Consider the following 20,321-nt stretch of genomic DNA (forward strand, 5'->3'; position numbering starts at 1 on the left):
ATTTTTCTGGCAGTTCCTATTTAATAGACTTGCTGTAGCCCAGTGGTAAGGTTAACTGCCTCATAACTTAATGGATGCGAGTTCAAATCTAGCTGCAGCTTTGGTTTTAATTTAAAGGTATTTTTTATTATTTTGTATTTACTATTTATATGTTTATGTATTTACAGTTTTTAACAGGTGTTTTAAAGTATCTATCACGGTAAATGATATATTAATATTATATAGAGACAATTATATGCATTACAGGATATTAATATAACTGATATTGTATATATATAACGATGTTAAATGTATAAGGGGTTAACTGAACCTGTGTTAATTATAACATCTGTGAACAAAATAGGGTATAAAAGGAGCATGTCCGGATATAGAAAACACTCTTGAAAAAGTTTCTGGAACAGAAACGAAACGTACGTAGAGAAGTTCTATATATATTTTAACTTAGTCTCAGGGAGGCTACCTGTAAGGTGTTGCGGCTCATGCTTACTTACATGTACTGTTCCTTTAAGCCTGGGTATTCTTCCCTATTTAAGGCCGTCTCCCAGACATTGCATTGCTGGATTATTGCAGACCAACCTCCTAAGGAATCTCCTTGATCGATTAGTCTGAAATCTTCACAGCACTTCCTTACGCTGCCTGCTCCTGTCTGATCCTCAGCTGCTCTGCCTTCTGCTGACGTCATCAGCTACAGACGAGAGTGCGTCTCTCACACATACCATCAGCCTTGCCACAGCTTCTCCTACTCTGCACCGGACCGAAGTTTCACAGGTACAGCCAGCTCTTCTCTTCACAGACCGGACTGGACTGGACTTCCAGCTTCCACCTTTACATACATCTTCCGGTCTGTGAGTTAGTACCATCCGTGCTGCAGGGGATCTGTGAGTACTATCTATCTAACTGCATAATATTGTTATATTCACTATATGCCTGCCAGACTATTGTGTGTTAACTACCCATGTATCCACACACAGTCTGTAGCCTTGGCAAATAGCAAGTCACAGAGTTAACCCTTACAGCTTTCTTAGTGGTGAACTCAGTGACACAAATAACCTTTTTAGTGAATATTATTATCAGACATTAATCTAAGACTTTCATGCTGAAATATTGGAACTGAATTGTATTTACTTGAAGCAACTATTATAATCCTGAGAAGGCAGTCTCTACTTTGATAAGTTAACGTTTATTGCATATTATTACATAATAATCCAGCCACAAGAAATTCACACAGGTGTGTGTTGATTTACCTGATTGCCTCATTCTTTTTGTTATACAGTTTCTGTTTGTACAGTTACATTATGGATCCTACTCAGGTTGCTGGTCAAATACAAAGTCTCTCTGACAGGATTGACATTTTAACTAATTCCTTTCATGAGCTTCAGGTAGAAAATCAAGTTTTAAAAGCTTGTCTCAGGGAGGTGCTCTCCTCAAAGACTCCTTCCACTGAATCTCTTCCTGAACAACTAGTCTCTGCACCTGAAAGATTTTCTGGAGACCGCTCCCTTTTCAGGGAGTTTAGGAATTCGTGTAATTTGATGTTTGAACTAAAGCCAAAAACCTATCCCACGGATAGAGTCAAAGTGCTCACAGTGATCTCCTATCTTAGAGGGGAGCCCAGGGCTTGGGCTGATTCCTTCTATGAACAACAATCTTATATCCTGGGTTCTCTAGATGGGTTTTTCTCTGAAATGTCTGTACTTTATGACGATCCCTTCAAGCAGGTTTCTGCTGAGAATACTCTCAGGTCTCTAAGGCAACTAAAGAACCCAGTAGAGACATATATCACACAATTTAAGATCGCAGCCACAGATTCTCAGTGGAACCATGTCTCACTAAAAAAACAATTCAGATTGGGATTATCTGAGGACATAAAGGACGAGCTTTCTCGTACAGGCATACCGGATACCCTTGAAGAATTGTACAGTCTTTCAATCAGCATTGACAGACGTCTGAGGGAAAGACGCTCTGAAAAGACTAGCACTCCTAAAAAATATCTCTCCTCACCTACCTACATCAGCAAGGAGCTTGCGCAACCAATGGATATCGGGTTCATTAAGGGTCCTCTAAGTCCCCAAGAGAAGACTAGGAGGAAGAACCAAAACTTATGCATGTATTGTGCATCCCCTGCACATGTGGTAAAGGAATGCCCAGTCCTTAACAAACAAAAAATGGGTAAGGAATCTATCCTCCATCTTGATCCTATGGTACCACATACCACAAACCCTTACATAACTGTTTCTCTTCTTTTACAGTGGGAACATCACAAGATTAATGCCACTGCTATCATCGACATCGGGTCTTTTGGGAATTTCATGCACTGGGGTTTTGTGAGAAAAAATAAAATACCACTTGTTACTAAGCAAAAACCAGTCTCAGTCAAAGTCATTGATGGTACTTTACTTGCTGTCACGCATCACACTTCTAGTATTCATCTCACAACTCCTACCGGTTATGTTGACCAGTTGTCTTTCGATGTTATAAATTCACCCATGTTTGATGTCATCTTAGGCATAAACTGGTTACACACACATAAACCGGTAATTAATTGGGAAAACCTTAGTTTACACTTTTCTCCCTCACCTAATCAGGTCAGTTGTAATTTCAACGCCTCAATTTCTCAGGTATGTGACAATTCTCTGCCTATTCACTATAATCAGTACTCTGATGTCTTTAACAAAAAAGAAGCAGAGTCTTTACCACCCCACAGGGCCTACGATTGTCCCATTGACCTCTTACCAGGTGTCTCTATACCCTTTGGGCATATATACCCCCTCTCCAAGCCCGAGCTTGAACACCTAAAAACTTATATAGATGAGAACTTGAGGAAGGGTTTTTTAAGACCTAGTACCTCTCCCGCAGGTGCGGGCATCTTTTTTGTTACGAACAAAGATGGTTCTCTACGCCCGATTGTGGATTACAGGGAGCTAAACAAACATACCCGCAAGAATAGGTATCCACTTCCCCTTATACCCGAGTTAATAGAACGACTACGTGGCTCCTCTGTTTTCACCAAATTGGATCTCAGGGGAGCATACAATCTTATCAGAGTAAGAGCAGGTGACGAATGGCTTACTGCATTCAGGACCAGATATGGCCTGTTTGAGTATACAGTAATGCCATTCGGGTTATGCAATGCACCTGCTACATTTCAGTGTCTCATCAATGACATCTTTAGAGACATTTTGGATATATACGTTGTTGTCTATTTGGACGATATTTTGATTTTCTCCCAAAACCTTGTTGATCATAAAATTCATGTGGCTACTGTTCTAGAGCGGTTGCGACAACATCAGTTGTATGCTAAATTAGAAAAATTTATTTTCGATTCCCAAGACATCACATTTTTAGGTTACCATATCACTCCTCATGGTATTAGCATGAAAAACAAAGTTCAAGCAATAAAAGACTGGCCTGTTCCCCGTTCTAAAAAGGATGTTCAACGATTTTTAGGATTTTCCAATTTTTATCGAAAATTCATCCCAGGCTTTGCTGCTATTACAAAACCACTATCAGACTTAACCAAACTCACCTCCACTTTCCATTGGACAGAAACTACTCAAACCGTTTTTGATTTATTAAAATCTAAATTCTCTTCCGCTCCTATACTTCAATTCCCTGATCTCAACAAACAGTTCATCTTGGAGGTGGATGCGTCCGATTACGCCATAGGCGCTATTCTTTCACAGAGAAAATCCTTTAAGGATCCCATACATCCTGTGGCATATTTCTCAAGAATTATGCAACCGGCTGAGTTAAATTACCCAGTCGGAGAGAAGGAACTTTTAGCGATTAAATCCTCCTTTGATCAGTGGCGTCATCTGCTAGAGGGTGCTTCATATCCTACGATCATCTATACTGATCACAAAAACCTCCAGTACCTTCAATCCAACAGGACTCTTTCATCCAGACAACTCCGTTGGAGTTTATATTTCTCCAGGTTCCAATTTACTATCTGTTATAGACCTGGCACAAGGAATGGGAAGGCTGATGCCCTCACTCGTAAGGATACCAAGGTTTCTTTAAACAGAACCCCCTCCACTGTTATCCCTAAACATAGTTTCATGGGTTTACTGACTGACTCCACTGATGATCTCAAAACACAAATTAGGATTGCACAATCTTCGGATGATTCAAAACCCATCAACTTATTAGTTCAACAAGATGATGGTCTCCTCTACATGAACGACAAACTCTATATACCTCCATCTCTAAGATACTATGTATTTAAATTATCACATGACTCCCCGCTCGCCGGTCATATGGGAAATGATAAAACTCTAAACTTAATCAGTAGATACTATTGGTGGCCCTCCTTATCCAACTCTGTGAAGACCTACATCTCTCACTGTGATATCTGCGCTACTTCAAAACATTCCCGTCAACACTCAATGGGTTTACTTCAACCTCTCCCAGTTCCTCAACATTCTTGGCATTCCCTCTCAATGGATTTTATCGTTGACCTTCCACCATCTCACTCTTACACTACAATATATGTAGTCACTGACTTATTTTCAAAAATGGCATATTTCATCCCGGTTTCAGGTGTACCCACCTCTAAAGTCACCTCTGAATTATTCATTAAGGAGATCGTACGCCTTCATGGTCTACCAACATCTGTGTTGAGTGACAGGGGTACACAATTTACATCCAAATTTTGGAAACACCTCTGTCAAGCTTTACATATGGATCAGAAATGGAGCACCTCATTTCACCCACAAACAAACGGACAGACTGAGCGTGTTAACCAGTGGATTGAACAATACTTACGTTGCTTCTGTTCTTGGGTTCCCTACTTACCCCTAGCTGAATTCGCTTACAATAATCATGTCAACTCTTCCACTTGTTACACCCCTTTTTATATAAACTATGGAATACATCCACGTTTCAACCTTTTTCCGAGAATTGACACCCAAAGTCCACAAGTTAACGACCTCGTTAATGATATCTCCAGCATTTTCACCTCGGTGAGACAACATATTCTTGACGCTCAAGCCTCTCAACAAAAGTTCTACAACCTCCGCCATAGGAAACCTCCGGATTATAAGGTTGGACAGTTGGTATGGTTATCTACAAAGAACCTTAAACTACATTACCCCAGCAGAAAATTGGGGAAACTCTTCATCGGACCTTACCCTGTCATTTCCATTAAAAATCATCTCACCGTTACCTTGCAACTTCCTTCTAACATTAAGGTTCATCCCACCTTTCATGTGTCCTTGGTCAAACCCTGTACTTCCAACACTCCTTCTGCTGCCTCCCGTGATGCTGCATATGGTACACTTCCTGATGTTCAATACGAAGTTCACAGTATTGTTGATTCACGAATCCGTTCCGGCAAGTTATTCTATCTAATCCACTGGAAGGGTTACAGTCATGAGGAAGATTCTTGGGAGCCTGCAGCTAACATCACTGCCCCTCGACTGTTATCTCTTTTCCACCGCAGTTACCCAGATCGCCCTCGGCCCTGAAACCTCGCTGTGGTTTCCTGGGGGGGGGGGGCCTGTTTAAGGTGTTGCGGCTCATGCTTACTTACATGTACTGTTCCTTTAAGCCTGGGTATTCTTCCCTATTTAAGGCCGCCTCCCAGACATTGCATTGCTGGATTATTGCAGACCAACCTCCTAAGGAATCTCCTTGATCGATTAGTCTGAAATCTTCACAGCACTTCCTTACGCTGCCTGCTCCTGTCTGATCCTCAGCTGCTCTGCCTTCTGCTGACATCATCAGCTACAGACGAGAGTGCGTCTCTCACACATACCATCCGCCTCCTACTCTGCACCGGACCGAAGTTTCACAGGTACAGCCAGCACTTCTCTTCACAGACCGGACCGGACTTCCAGCTTCCACCTTTACATACATCTTCCGGTCTGTGAGTTAGTACCATCCGTGCTGCAGGGGATCTGTGAGTACTATCTATCTAACTGCATAATATTGTTATATTCACTATATGCCTGCCAGACTATTGTGTGTTAACTACCCATGTATCCACACACAGTCTGTAGCCTAGGCAAATAGCAAGTCACAGAGTTAACACTTACAGCTTTCTTAGTGGTGAACTCAGTGACACAAATAACCTTTTCAGGGAATATTATTATCAGACATTAATCTATGACTTTCATGCTGAAATATTGGAACTGAATTGTATTTACTTGAAGCAACTATTATAATCCTGAGAAGGCAGTCTCTACTTTGATAAGTTAACGTTTATTGCATATTATTACACTACCAGGGCTCATATATTGTGGACACCTATATGGTGAGCTGATAGACTACTATTTGTAAGTTGCTCTATTTTAATATATACTTGTAATAAACGTGTTCTATTGAAACACTGGAGTAGTATCCCATTCATACATGTTTGATTGTGGATCCTGGTTGGAAGGAGAAACAAGCCCTCCGGTTGGACAGCCATTCCAGACGTCATAGAAGGAGGTGGATCTGACGAACGGGGGGAACAAACAAACTACATGGTTGTGTACAACCGATGCGCACATTGTACAGACCTATCTTGTGAGTAATACCCAGGGAAGGGGATTTCTTAAGATATTATCAAACGGATTACACTTAGAGCGTGCTGCGCTTCTCTATCTTCATATTTTTCAGCTGTGTGGTAAACGAGTCTTTGATGGGACTGTGCTGAGAAGCTGCATTATAAGACACGCTGAATAGAAGGGATGTAAAGAACCCCCACGATCAATTTTAACACAACATTTCATCTAATAGAAAAAGGACATATATATGAACATTTACAAGTTGAAAAGCGGTATTTACAGTGAAATAACACTATCAGACATATATGTTATTGCATTTTGTGTGCTCAGACCTAATAGTTCGAGCTGGGTGGTAGCGCACTTTAGGTTGCTTTTTTGTTTAACTGGTACAAAGCAGAAATACAGTTTATATTAAAATAGTCCAAAAAATTGGAAACGCTCAGTTAAAAAAAGCATTCAAGATGCTGAGATAGTTATGAACCTGAATATAATTGTTATGCAATTTCTTGATTTATCAATTCTACATAATGTAAAAGTAAACACTGTACTAAAATTCTGTGTTATAGTAACTAATGCTACTAATGTCACTACAAGCTAACACAGATAAAAACTACCAAATACCAGCTTTGTGCACTTATCTACATTTTCAGGTTTACTTATAAGATATGTATCAGATTACCATACCTTCTTCAAATTTTCTGACTTTTTCTGTTATTTCAGTATTTTCTTTAGTTAAAGCCTGAACATCTCTAGTCAAGGTGGTGTTTGTTTCTTCAAGCTACAAAAAACAAGCAGAAAACATTTTTACACAAATTCTACTTACTAAACAACAAACATTTAGAAACGGACATGAAACCAAAAAAAAATTATTTCATGAATCTGATACAGTATACATTTTTTTTTTTTAATTTATTCATTTTTATTATCATTATTTAGCAGCATGGTACAAAAGGATGTCATTGTTGATACAAAAGTTTAAACAGAAACAAGAGGGAGAATCCATCAGTCTCCAATAGAAAGGAGAACGAACTCCCATATAGTAAAATGAAATAGTAGAGCTAGACTGTCCATGATAAGTCCATTTGAAAACAGTAGCCCCACTCCATATAAATGCATGGTGATTGACAATGACACCAATGTACAAAACATAACTCAAACAACAACAAAACTATGCCGAAATTTCTTAATTTAAGATCACTTTGTATATATTCTACACATCTAGTGGTATCCCTCGACTTTGTATTTAACTATCAACCTTTGAGAGAAGTGCTAAGCTAAAGAGGTCATTATTAGAGTATCAGGTAGGGGTGGGACCACGTCAGCCATACCTCTCTAAGATAACACTAGGCCTGTCATTCCTCCTAGGTCACTCCTGTAACTTGTGTAAAGCTCCCCCCTTCTATCCTCAGATCATTTTGGATTTCATCCCAGATGAATTTTAAATCATGGAAGAATCCTAACCTATTCGATTTAAAGAAACCGTATTCTTCCATTCTCAAGGTATCTGTCATGTGAGAGTGCCAGTCCTTTAGGGTCGGGCAGATTTGAGATTTCCAGAGCCTAGCGACTAAGGATCTAGCAGAATTCAATGCCAACTGAATTAGTTGTGTTCTTAATTTACATTTAGGTAACAGGTTCAGTAGGGCCGTTGTCGGGTCTAGCTGATAGGAATCACCCCGCCCCATTATGACTTGTAGGATATTCTGTATGCCCTCCCAAAAAGGTGACAATTTAGGACATGCCCACCATATGTGTGTCATTGTCCCCCTTTCCCCACAACCCCTCCAACAAAGGTCCGACGAGGCAGGGAAAATGCATTTAAGTCTGGTAGGTGTCAAGTACCACCTAGTCAGGAGTTTGTAATTTGTCTCTAAAAATCTAGCTGAGGATGAAGATTTTCTTGTATTATTAAAATTTTTAACCCACTCTGCTTCTGTGATAGTCTTAATCAATTCCCTATGCCAGCGTTCTATATAATCAGGGAGTTTCGAGCTCTGTGTATTAACTAGGAGTCTCTTAGCCCATGATAAGGTGTGATGTGCTGAACTTGTCATAGCGCATGTCTGTTCGAAGGGTGTGAGATTTCTTGTGAGTGACTGTTTGAGAGGGTGGGTATGGAGAAAAACATAATTTATGCTTACCTGATAAATTTATTTCTCTTGTAGTGTAGTCAGTCCACGGGTCATCCATTACTTATGGAATATATCTCATCCCTAACAGGAAGTTGCAAGAGGATCACCCAAGCAGAGCTGCTATATAGCTCCTCCCCTCACATGTCATATTCAGTCATTCGACCAAAACCAGACGAAAAAGGAGAAACCATAGGGTGCAGTGGTGACTGGAGTTTAATTAAAATTTAGATCTGCCTTAAAGACAGGGCGGGCCGTGGACTGACTACACTACAAGAGAAATAAATTTATCAGGTAAGCATAAATTATGTTTTCTCTTGTTAAGTGTAGTCAGTCCACGGGTCATCCATTACTTATGGAATACCAATACCAAAGCTAAAGTACACGGATGAAGGGAGGGACAAGGCAGGAACTTTAAACGGAAGGAACCACTGCCTGAAGCACCTTTCTCCCAAAAACAGCCTCCGAAGAAGCAAAAGTGTCAAATTTGTAAAATTTTGAAAAAGTGTGAAGTGAAGACCAAGTTGCAGCCTTGCAAATCTGTTCAACAGAGGCCTCATTTTTAAAGGCCCAGGTGGAAGCCACAGCTCTAGTAGAATGAGCTGTAATCCTTTCAGGAGGCTGCTGTCCAGCAGTCTCATAGGCTAAACGTATTATGCTACTAAGCCAAAAAGAAAGAGAGGTAGCCAAAGCCTTTTGACCTCTCCTCTGTCCAGAGTAAACGACAAACAGGGAAGAAGTTTGACGAAAATCTTTAGTTGCCTGCAAATAGAACTTCAGGGCACGGACTACGTCCAGATTATGCAAAAGTCGTTCCTTCTTTGAAGAAGGGTTAGGACACAATGATGGAACAACAATCTCTTGATTGATATTCCTGTTAGTAACTACCTTAGGTAAGAACCCAGGTTTAGTACGCAGAACTACCTTGTCTGAATGAAAAATCAGATAAGGAGAATCACAATGTAAGGCAGATAACTCAGAGACTCTTCGAGCCGAGGAAATAGCCATTAAAAACAGAACTTTCCAGGATAACAGCTTGATATCAATGGAATGAAGGGGTTCAAATGGAACGCCTTGAAGAACGTTAAGAACTAAGTTTAAGCTCCACGGCGGAGCAACAGTCTTAAACACAGGCTTAATCCTAGCTAAAGCCTGACAAAAAGCCTGAACGTCTGGAACTTCTGCCAGACGTTTGTGTAGAAGAATAGACAGAGCAGAAATCTGACCCTTTAACGAACTAGCAGATAAGCCCTTTTCTAAACCCTCTTGTAGAAAAGACAATATCCTAGGAATACTAACCTTACTCCATGAGTAACTCTTGGATTCGCACCAATATAAATATTTACGCCATATCTTATGGTAAATTCTTCTGGTAACAGGTTTCCTAGCCTGTATTAAGGTATCAATAACCGACTCCGAGAAGCCACGCTTTGATAGAATCAAGCGTTCAATCTCCATGCAGTCAGCCTCAGAGAAATTAGATTTGGATGTTTGAAAGGACCCTGAATTAGAAGGTCCTGTCTCAGAGGCAGAGACCATGGTGGACAGGACGACATGTCCACTAGGTCTGCATACCAGGTCCTGCGTGGCCACGCAGGCGCTATCAGAATCACCGAAGCTCTCTCCTGTTTGATCTTGGCAATCAATCGAGGAAGCATCGGAAATGGTGGAAACACATAAGCCATGTTGAAGACCCAAGGGGCTGTCAGAGCATCTATCAGCACCGCTCCCGGGTCCCTGGACCTGGATCCGTAAGAAGGAAGCTTGGCGTTCTGACGAGACGCCATGAGATCCAGATCTGGTTTGCCCCAACGATGAATCAGTTGAGCGAAGACCTCCGGATGAAGTTCCCACTCCCCCGGATGAAAAGTCTGGCGACTTAGAAAATCCGCCTCCCAGTTCTCCACGCCTGGGATGTAAATCGCTGACAGGTGGCAAGAGTGAGACTCTGCCCAGCGAATTATCTTTGAGACTTCCAACATCGCTAGGGAACTTCTGGTTCCCCCTTGATGGTTGATGTAAGCCACAGTCGTGATGTTGTCCGACTGAAATCTGATGAACCTCAGAGTTGCTAACTGAGGCCAAGCTAGAAGAGCATTGAATATTGCTCTTAACTCCAGAATATTTATTGGGAGGAGTTTCTCCTCCTGAGTCCATAACCCCTGAGCCTTCAGGGATTTCCAGACTGCGCCCCAACCTAGAAGGCTGGCGTCTGTCGTTACAATCGTCCAATCTGGCCTGCGAAAGGTCATCCCCTTGGACAGATGGGGCTGAGAAAGCCACCATAGAAGAGAATCTCTGGTCTCTTGATCCAGATTTAGCAGGGGGGACAAATCTGAGTAATCCCCATTCCACTGACTTAGCATGCACAATTGCAGCGGTCTGAGATGCAGGCGCGCAAATGGTACTATGTCCATTGCCGCTACCATTAAGCCGATTACTTCCATGCACTGAGCTACTGACGGGTGTGGAATGGAATGAAGGACACGGCAAGTATTTAGAAGTTTTGATAACCTGGCCTCCGTCAGATAAATTTTCATCTCTACAGAATCTATAAGAGTCCCTAGGAAGGGAACCCTTGTAAGTGGTAATAGAGAACTCTTTCCCACGTTCACCTTCCACCCATGCGACCTCAGAAATGCCAGAACTATCTCTGTATGAGATTTGGCAGTTTGAAAACTTGACGCTTGTATCAGAATGTCGTCTAGGTACGGAGTCACCGCTATGCCTCGCGGTCTTAGTACCGCCAGAAGTGAGCCCAGAACCTTTGTAAAGATTCTTGGAGCCGTAGCTAATCCGAAGGGAAGAGCTACAAACTGTCTGTCTAGGAAGGCAAATCTTAGGTACCGATAATGATCCTTGTGAATCGGTATGTGAAGGTAGGCATCCTTTAAGTCCACTGTGGTCATGTACTGACCCTCTTGGATCATGGGAAGGATGGTTCGAATAGTTTCCATTTTGAATGATGGAACTCTTAGGAATTTGTTTAGGATTTTTAAGTCCAAGATTGGTCTGAAGGTTCCCTCTTTCTTGGGAACCACAAATAGATTTGAATAGAATCCTTGCCCGTGTTCCATCCGCGGAACTGGGTGGATCACCCCCATTAGTAAGAGGTCTTGTACACAGCGTAGAAACGCCTCTTTCTTTATTTGGTTTGCTGATAACCTTGAAAGATGAAACCTCCCTTGTGGAGGAGAAGTTTTGAAGTCCAGGAGATAACCCTGAGATATGATCTCCAACGCCCAGGGATCCTGGACATCTCTTGCCCAAGCCTGGGCGAAGAGAGAAAGTCTGCCCCCCACTAGATCCGTTTCCGGATAGGGGGCCCTCTCTTCATGCTGTCTTAGGGGCAGCAGCAGGTTTCTTGGCCTGCTTGCCCTTGTTCCAGGACTGGTTAGCTTTCCAGCCCTGTCTGTAACGAGCAACAGCTCCTTCCTGTTTTGGAGATGAGGAAGTTGATGCTGCTCCTGCCTTGAAGTTACGAAAGGCACGAAAATTAGACTGTTTGGCCTTTGATTTGGCCCTGTCCTGAGGTAGAGCATGGCCCTTACCTCCCGTAATGTCAGCTATAATTTCTTTCAAGCCGGGCCCGAATAAGGTCTGCCCTTTGAAAGGAATATTAAGCAATTTAGATTTAGAAGTCACGTCAGCTAACCAGGATTTAAGCCATAGCGCTCTGCGCGCTTGGAAGGCGAATCCGGAGTTCTTAGCCGTAAGTTTGGTTAAATGTACGACGGCATCAGAAACAAATGCGTTAGCTAGCTTAAGTGCTTTAAGCTTGTTCATAATTTCATCCAATGGAGCTGTGCGAATGGCCTCTTCCAGAGACTCAAACCAAAATGCCGCCGCAGCAGTGACAGGCGCAATGCATGCAAGGGGCTATAAGATAAAACCTTGTTGAACAAACATTTTCTTAAGGTAACCTTCTAATTTTTTATCCATTGGATCTGAAAAGGCAAAACTATCCTCCACCGGGATAGTGGTACGCTTAGCTAAAGTAGAAACTGCTCCCTCCACCTTAGGGACCGTCTGCCATAAGTCTCGTGTGGTGGCGTCTATAGGAAACATTTTCCTAAATATAGGAGGAGGGGAAAAGGGCACACCAGGTCTATCCCACTCCTTGCTAATAATCTCTGTAAGCCTTTTAGGTATAGGAAATACGTCAGTACACACCGGTACCGCATAGTATCTATCCAACCTACATAATTTTTCTGGAATTGCAACCGTGTTACAATCATTCAGAGCCGCTAATACCTCCCCTAGCAATATGCAGAGGTTCTCAAGCTTAAATTTAAAATTAGAAATCTCTGAATCCAGTCTCCCTGGATCAGATCCGTCACCCACAGAATGAAGCTCTCCGTCTTCATGTTCTGCAAACTGTGACGCAGTATCTGACATGGCTCTCACATCATCCGCGCGCTCAGTCCTTAACCCAGAGCTATCGCGCTTGCCTCTTAATTCTGGCAATTTAGATAATACTTCTGTCATAACAGTAGCCATGTCTTGCAAAGTGATTTGTAAGGGCCTCCCTGATGTACTTGGCGCCACAAAATCACGCACCCCCTGAGCGGGGGGCGAAGGTACTGACACGTGAGGAGAGTTAGTCGGCATAACTTCCCCCTCGTTGTCTGGTGATAATTTCTTTACATGTAAAGATTGACTTTTATTTAAAGTAACATCAATGCAATTAGTACACAAATTTCTATTGGGCTCCACATTGGCCTTTAAACATAGTGAACAAAGAGATTCATCTGTGTCAGACATGTTTAAACAGACTAGCAATGAGACTAGCAAGCTTGGAAATATTTTTCTAAATAAATTTACAAGCAATATAAAAAACGCTACTGTGCCTTTAAGAAGCACAAAAAGCTGTCACAGTTGAAATAACAATGAACCAAATTAGTTATAGCAACCAATCTTTCACAATAAATGTATTAAGTTAGCAAAGGATTGCACCCACCAGCAAATGGATGATTAACCCCTTAATACCCAAAAACGGATAACAATTTAATAATTAACGTTTTTATCACAGTCAAAACACACTGTCACAGGTCTGCTGTGACTGATTACCTCCCTCAAAATGAATTTTGGAGACCCCTGAGCTTTCTAGAGACGTCCTGGATCATGGAGGATGAAGTAGACAGATTGTTGACTGAATTTTTACTGCGCAAAAAAGCACTAAAATAGGCCCCTCCCACTCATATTACAACAGTGGGGAAGCTCAGTTAACTGTTTCTATGCAGAAAACAAAGATAGCCATGTGGTAAAAATCATGCCCCAATAAGTTTTATCACCAAGTACCTCACAAAAAACGATTAACATGCCAGAAACCGTTTTGAACATACATTTTAAAAGTAATGAAGTGTTATTAATAAGCCTGCTACCAGTCGCTTTTACTGCAGTTAAGGCTCCTACATTACTTCAGTATTAACAGTATTTTCAGAGTCAATTCCATTCCTTAGAAAAATACATTCAGTGTACACACACTCATCAGCCTAATACCAGTCGCTATCACTGCATTTAAGGCTGAACTTACGTTACATTGGTATCAGCAGTATTTTCTCAGTCAATTCCATTCCTCAGAAAAATAATTTACTGCACATACCTCGTTTGCAGGGGGGCCCTGCATGCTATTCCCCTTTACTGAAGTTACCTCACTCCTCAGATGAGAACAGCCAGTGGATCTTAGTTACGTCTGCTAAGATCATAGAAAACGCAGGCAGATTCTTCTTCTAATGCTGCCTGAGAACAAACAGCACACTCCGGTGCCATTTAAAATAACAAACTTTTGATTGAAGAAATAAACTAAGTTAAAAAACACCACAGACCTCTCACAACGACCTATCTTTAGTTAGGTTGCAAGAGAAAGACTGAATATGACATGTGAGGGGAGGAGCTATATAGCAGCTCTGCTTGGGTGATCCTCTTGCAACTTCCTGTTAGGGAAGAGATATATTCCATAAGTAATGGATGACCCGTGGACTGACTACACTTAACAAGAGAAATGGTGAACTTGGTTATATTTTAGCCACCTAACAAAAACTCCACCTAGGATGTCTGTAAGGTCTGACCTGTTTTTGAGTTTGCTCTCACTGAGTAAATTAAATAGGGGAACCGTGTAACCCATCTCCCAATTATTCAGGTTATTCCTGTCAAACATTACCCCCCCTAATAGCTCAGCATTCGGGGAAATTGGGGACATGGGTGATCTGAGTGTTGATATTCCTGGGAATCTCTTTATCAAAGTGTCCCATAATTCGAACACATGGTGTAAAAGCGGGTATGCCTTCAACCATGGGGGTCGATTCTGCCCTGCTATCCAACATAAAGCTCCCGGAGAGGGGGAGTGAAGTATATGTGAATCTATTGGAATCCAAGCCTTAGAGTCCCTATTTCTGTGCCACTCTATGATTCTCTGTAAGCCCGTGGCCTGATAATAGGTTTCTATCTTAGGCAGACCCAACCCTCCCTCTCTGGCTGACCTGTACATAGTTGCCTTCTTAACTCTGGGTTTTATGCTACCCCAAACGAAGGAATCTAAAACGTGTTGTATCTGAGTAAGGAGGCCCTGTGGTAGGGTGATAGGGACAGCTTGAATCGCGTACAGCAATCTAGGGAGTACATTCATTTTCAAAATTTGGAGTCTACCCCACCATGAAAAGGGACGGTCCTTCTAAGTCTTTAAATCTGTCGATATAGTATTAAGTAGATTAGTGATGTTAAGCTCTAGGAGGGCTTTTGTGTTTGGAGCAAGATACATCCCCAAATATTTGATCGCTTCTGGTTGGTGTTTAAGAGTGCAGGACTGTAACAGGGTCTGAAATTCTTGAGGTGGGAGGGAGATACTTAAGATTTCTGACTTTTGTTCATTAATCCTGAAATTGGAAAAGTCACCAAATTGTTTGAGAACTTTCAGGACCTCAGGGACAGATGTCTGGGGTGATGATAACGTGAACAGGACATCGTCTGCATATAGCGAGAGTTTACAATCTAAAGGGCCTACTTTAATGCCGGAAACCAGCGGATTATTTCTTATTTTCTGTGCTAAGACTTCCATGCTGATTATGAATAAGATAGGGGAAAGCGGACAACCCTGCCTTGTGCCATTGTGGATAATGAAGGGATTGGACTTCATATTATTTACTCTAACCCTTGCTGATGGTGCATGATAAAGGCTCTGAATTCTACGAAGGATACCCTCCCCCAGACCCACCTCCCTAAGTGTAGCAAATAAAAAATCCCAGTTTAGGCGATCAAACGCTTTCTACAGTATACATTTTTAAACAACTTTCCAATTTATTTATTTGATCAATTTGGCTTCATACTCTTGGTATCCTTTGTTGAAGGCAATGCACTACCGTGAGCTAGCTGAACACATTGGTAAGCCAATGACAAAAGGCATATTTGTGCAGCCACTGCTCAGCATCTAGCTACCAGCTCCTGAGCGATCTACGTATGCTTTTCAACAAAGGATACACACTATGGAAATACTGTTACTTTATGACATTAAAACTAAAAATTTGTGTAAATTTGATGCAGACTATTACAGGAACCAAAAATGTGTAATTTTTTCCCTTATGTTGCCAATGGCAATGAAAATTAAATTATTATATTTTATTAATAAAGTGCCAACATGTTACACAGCCAAAATACAAACACATTTAAAATTAAAGCTAAAGGTCCGCTCTGTGTTCCCTGTAGCTACTATCACCAAACGTGCGGATTGCTTGGTAAAGGGATACAAAAGCAGGTTTTATTTAAGACTAAATCATTGATATGCAGATCTTTACATTAAAGCATCTGATCAACTGCAGGATAATGAAAGGAAAAAACAAAACGCATAGAAACAACAATAAAATAAAGATGGTTGAATAGGAAATATTTCAGACGTTTCTTAGTACTATTTTAAGTAGGGTTGCACTGATACCATTTTTTTAAGGCCGAGTACAACTACCGATACTTGTTTTCAAATACTCACCGATACCAATTCTGTCATGTGACAGTTTACCAAGCACAATAAAGACTAATTTTTTTAAGATTCCTTCTTTATAATTATGAAGGACTGTAGCTCAAAAGACATTATGAAATAATAAAACAGGTTTTATTTGTCAAAGTTCACAGAACATGTTTAGAAATAAAAATATTACAATAAAATATATTAACAACAACAATAAATAACAAATATAAAATTGCAACCATCCAAAAGTGCCATGCAGTAAAAAATAGAACAGAATACTGTTTAATCATGGTCTCATTACACGTCCTACTCCATTAAAGGCTATGGAGTTGGAAATGTGAACAGAGCATTGGTAAAGCTTACCAATCAAATGTAATCTAAATCTAGTCCTATAATTGCAGGATGAGTGTTCATTGGGATTAACGTAATTTTTCCTATTAGTACTCTTCCTGCAATTATATAAGCTAAGATGTTCCTCAGAGTACAGTATGTTTTGAACATAATTGTGCAAGATGAGAACTTGCAGTATAAAAGGCAATCTAGCAATTAGAATCATTTTTCAAAAGTTAGTGGCAAGTTTTTTTTAAGGAACAGAACAGAAGCATCTCTGCATGTTCAGATACAAGTCTGTTTTTGCTATCAGTAAGGAGGTTCAACTTTCCACACTACTGCATGGGGCAGAAATATATTTTTGGGCCATTTTAGCCAGAGCTGGAAATCTCAGTTTATTAACTGCCCAGTACTTCAGGGGTTTGTCTGAACGCAGTACAGTGATCTCTCCTACAATAATACAAATAAGAGCAATTTGTATTGGCAGAACAGTAGTAAACAATTTTTAGTTTAGTAACCACTCCAGCTTTAAATGAAATGGGAACATGCAGTTTGAAAAAAACACCACAAGATAGCATATGGGTAGTAAGTGGAGGTATCGGTTTAAGTATCAGTGCATTTGCACGAGTACAAGTACTCATGCAAGTACTTGGTATCGGTACCGATACTAGTATCGGTATTGGTGCAACCCTAATTTTAAGTATTTGTCACTAGGAGCAAACAAAGTGTTAGTGAGGAAAAACAGAGCAATTGTTTGCAAACTCCTCAGAGACCAAAGATTAAAATGTGAAAGAGGCAAAACATTATCTGATAACTATCAATATCAAAATAATACCTAAAGCTGCACTCACTGGGAAATGGCAAGCAAACCCAAAACTTCAATTTTTCAGGTGAAACAAGTCCTACTCTTGAAGAGCATATTTTTTTTTAAAAAAGGGAGGGGAACTTGAGATGACACTATGGGGACTGAGCAAAAGAACAGAAATTATGTTTTTTTGTGGCACCCACTATTTCATTAAGGAAGACCAAGGCACTAGAATGTATGAGGTGAACACAAGATGTGCTTTGCAGAGTTTTGACGAAAATATTTCCCAATTATGAGTCTTAAACCACTTATGTTTGGAAACTTCATCACTTGTGCACTGTACAATAAATTAGAGAAATTATTGCTGGAAAACACTCTTTCCAAGACACCTTAGTCTTCACCCAGTTCTGTCTGTAAATATTATACAGGCATTAGACTGTAGTCATCTTTTTGCTTTGAAAACAGAATAGCATGGAAAATCAAATGCAAACTTACTGAGAGTCCACAATTTATTACTCCTGGGAATTTGTCTTCACTGCCACTAGGAGGAGGAAAAGATTCCCAAACCCCTAGAGCTCAATAAAACCCCTCCCATCTCACTGGAACATTTGGGGTAAATTAATTAAATGGCGAATGGAAATGATTTGCTATAACGAATCATATCTGCTCGACATCGCTAAATGCAGACAGCATACCATCTGCATTTATCATTGCACAAGCATTTCTAGTGAAATGCTTGTGCAATGCTGCCCCCTGCTCACCATCAGCCAATCGGCCGCTAGCAGGGTGTGTTAATCACCCCGATTGTATCGGGATGATTTTGGTCCGCCACCTAAAAGGTTTAACAACCACTGCTTCTTAACTTCCGTTTCAGGCGAACCTGAAACGATGGTTGTAGAATGTAGCATCTGCTGCATAATAAATCTACCCCTATGTCTGAAAGATAGGCAAGCGAAAGAGGTAGGAAAAAGTCATAAGAGCAAAAAAAACAAAACAAAAAAAACAATAGGAGCAGGGAAAAAATAAACCAACAGCAAATAAACAAAAAGGGTGGGGTTGTGTGGACTCTCATTACCATGAAAGAAATTAATTTATCAGGTAAGCATAAATTATGTTTTCTTTTATACCCGTGGTAAGAGTCCATGGTCCATTACTCCTGAGAACCAATACCCAAGCTGTGGAGTCCATGAGTAATGAAACATAAGAGCAGTCTAAAAGAACATATTTTTTTCCACAAAATCCACATCCCAAATTTAAAATTAAAAAGCTCATTTTTTTTTTTTAATATGCACTTAAAAAAAGGAATCACAGGCAAAAAACATTAAGCTGAGAACACTGCCTGAAAGACTTTCCTACAAAAGGCTGCCTCAGAAGAAGCAAAAACATCAAAATTGTAGAATTTAGTAAAAGTATGAAAAGAAGACCAAGTAGCTGCCTTGCAAATTTAGCTAAGAGATGCCTCATTCTTAAAAGCCCGGGAAGTATCAACTGACCTAGTAAAATGAGAACTAATTTGTTTAGGTGGAGGTTGAACCACCTCCAAATAAGCTTGGTGATTCAAGAGTTTCAACCAAAAAGCCAAAGAATAGCAGTAGCTTTCTGCACTCTCTTAGAACCTGAAAAATGAACAATAATAATAATCCAAATTGTGGAGAAGATTACTAAAAGAATTCTTAGTATTAGGACACAATGAAGGAACAACAATTTCACGATTAATATTGTCCTTAGGCAAATTTTTTTATAAAATTTGGTTCATAAAACCACCTTATCCTGATGGAAAATAGGATAAGGAGAATCACAAGAAAGAGCAGGTAATTTGGAAATGCTTCTAGCAAAAGAAATTGCCGAAAGGAAAAAACCTTCCAAGAAAGAAGCTTAATATCCACCTTATGAATGGGCTCAAACGGAGGAGCCTGCAAAAACACCACCAAATTAAGATTTCAATGTGGAAAAAGTGGCTTAATAACAGGTTTAATTTGAATCAAAGCCTCAACAAAACCATAAATGTCAGGAAGATGAGCAATCTTCCTATGAAATAAAGCTGAAAAACTGGCAGATTTGGCTTTATCTAGACCATCCTGTAGAAACTGCAAAATTCTAAGAATTCTAAAAGAATGCAGAGAAAAACCATGATACACACACCAAGAAATAAAGGTTTTCCAAACCTTATGGTAAATTTTCCATGTGACAGGCTTATGGTCCTGTATCAAAGTTTCAATCACAGAATCAGAAAAATCTCTGTGTCTCCGAACTAACCGTTAATTCTCCAAGCCATCAAGTATAGAAACTTGAGATCCAGATGGAAAAAACAAATTATGCTTACCTGATAATTTTATTTCCATCTGTATGGGAAGAGTCCACATCTGCATTCCTTACTTGTGAGAAATACTGAACCTGGCCACCAGGAGGAGGCAAAGACACCCCAGCCCAAGGCTAAAATACCTCCACCCACTTCCTTATAACCATAGTCATTTCTGCCGAGGGAACAAAGAACAGTAGGAGAAATATCAGGGTGAAAAAGGTGTCAGAAGAAAAAATTTCAAATTTAGGGCCGCCCATCGGAAAACACGGGCGGGAGCTGTGGACTCTTCCCATACAGATGGAAATTAAAT

At 40.5% G+C, this 20,321-nt stretch overlaps 1 protein-coding gene across 1 annotated transcript in view; it reads right to left on the minus strand.

Moving 5' to 3' along the window:
- Positions 1–20,321, minus strand: part of ROCK1 (Rho associated coiled-coil containing protein kinase 1) — a 1,092,122-nt gene that overhangs the window by 178,607 nt on the left and 893,194 nt on the right. The window contains exon 24 of the mRNA XM_053714968.1: positions 7,173–7,266. Within this exon, the coding sequence (XP_053570943.1) occupies positions 7,173–7,266 (94 nt within the window). The remainder of the gene's footprint in view (positions 1–7,172; positions 7,267–20,321) is intronic.

The sequence above is a fragment of the Bombina bombina genome, chromosome 5, assembly GCF_027579735.1.
Source record: "Bombina bombina isolate aBomBom1 chromosome 5, aBomBom1.pri, whole genome shotgun sequence".
Lineage (NCBI taxonomy): Eukaryota > Metazoa > Chordata > Amphibia > Anura > Bombinatoridae > Bombina > Bombina bombina.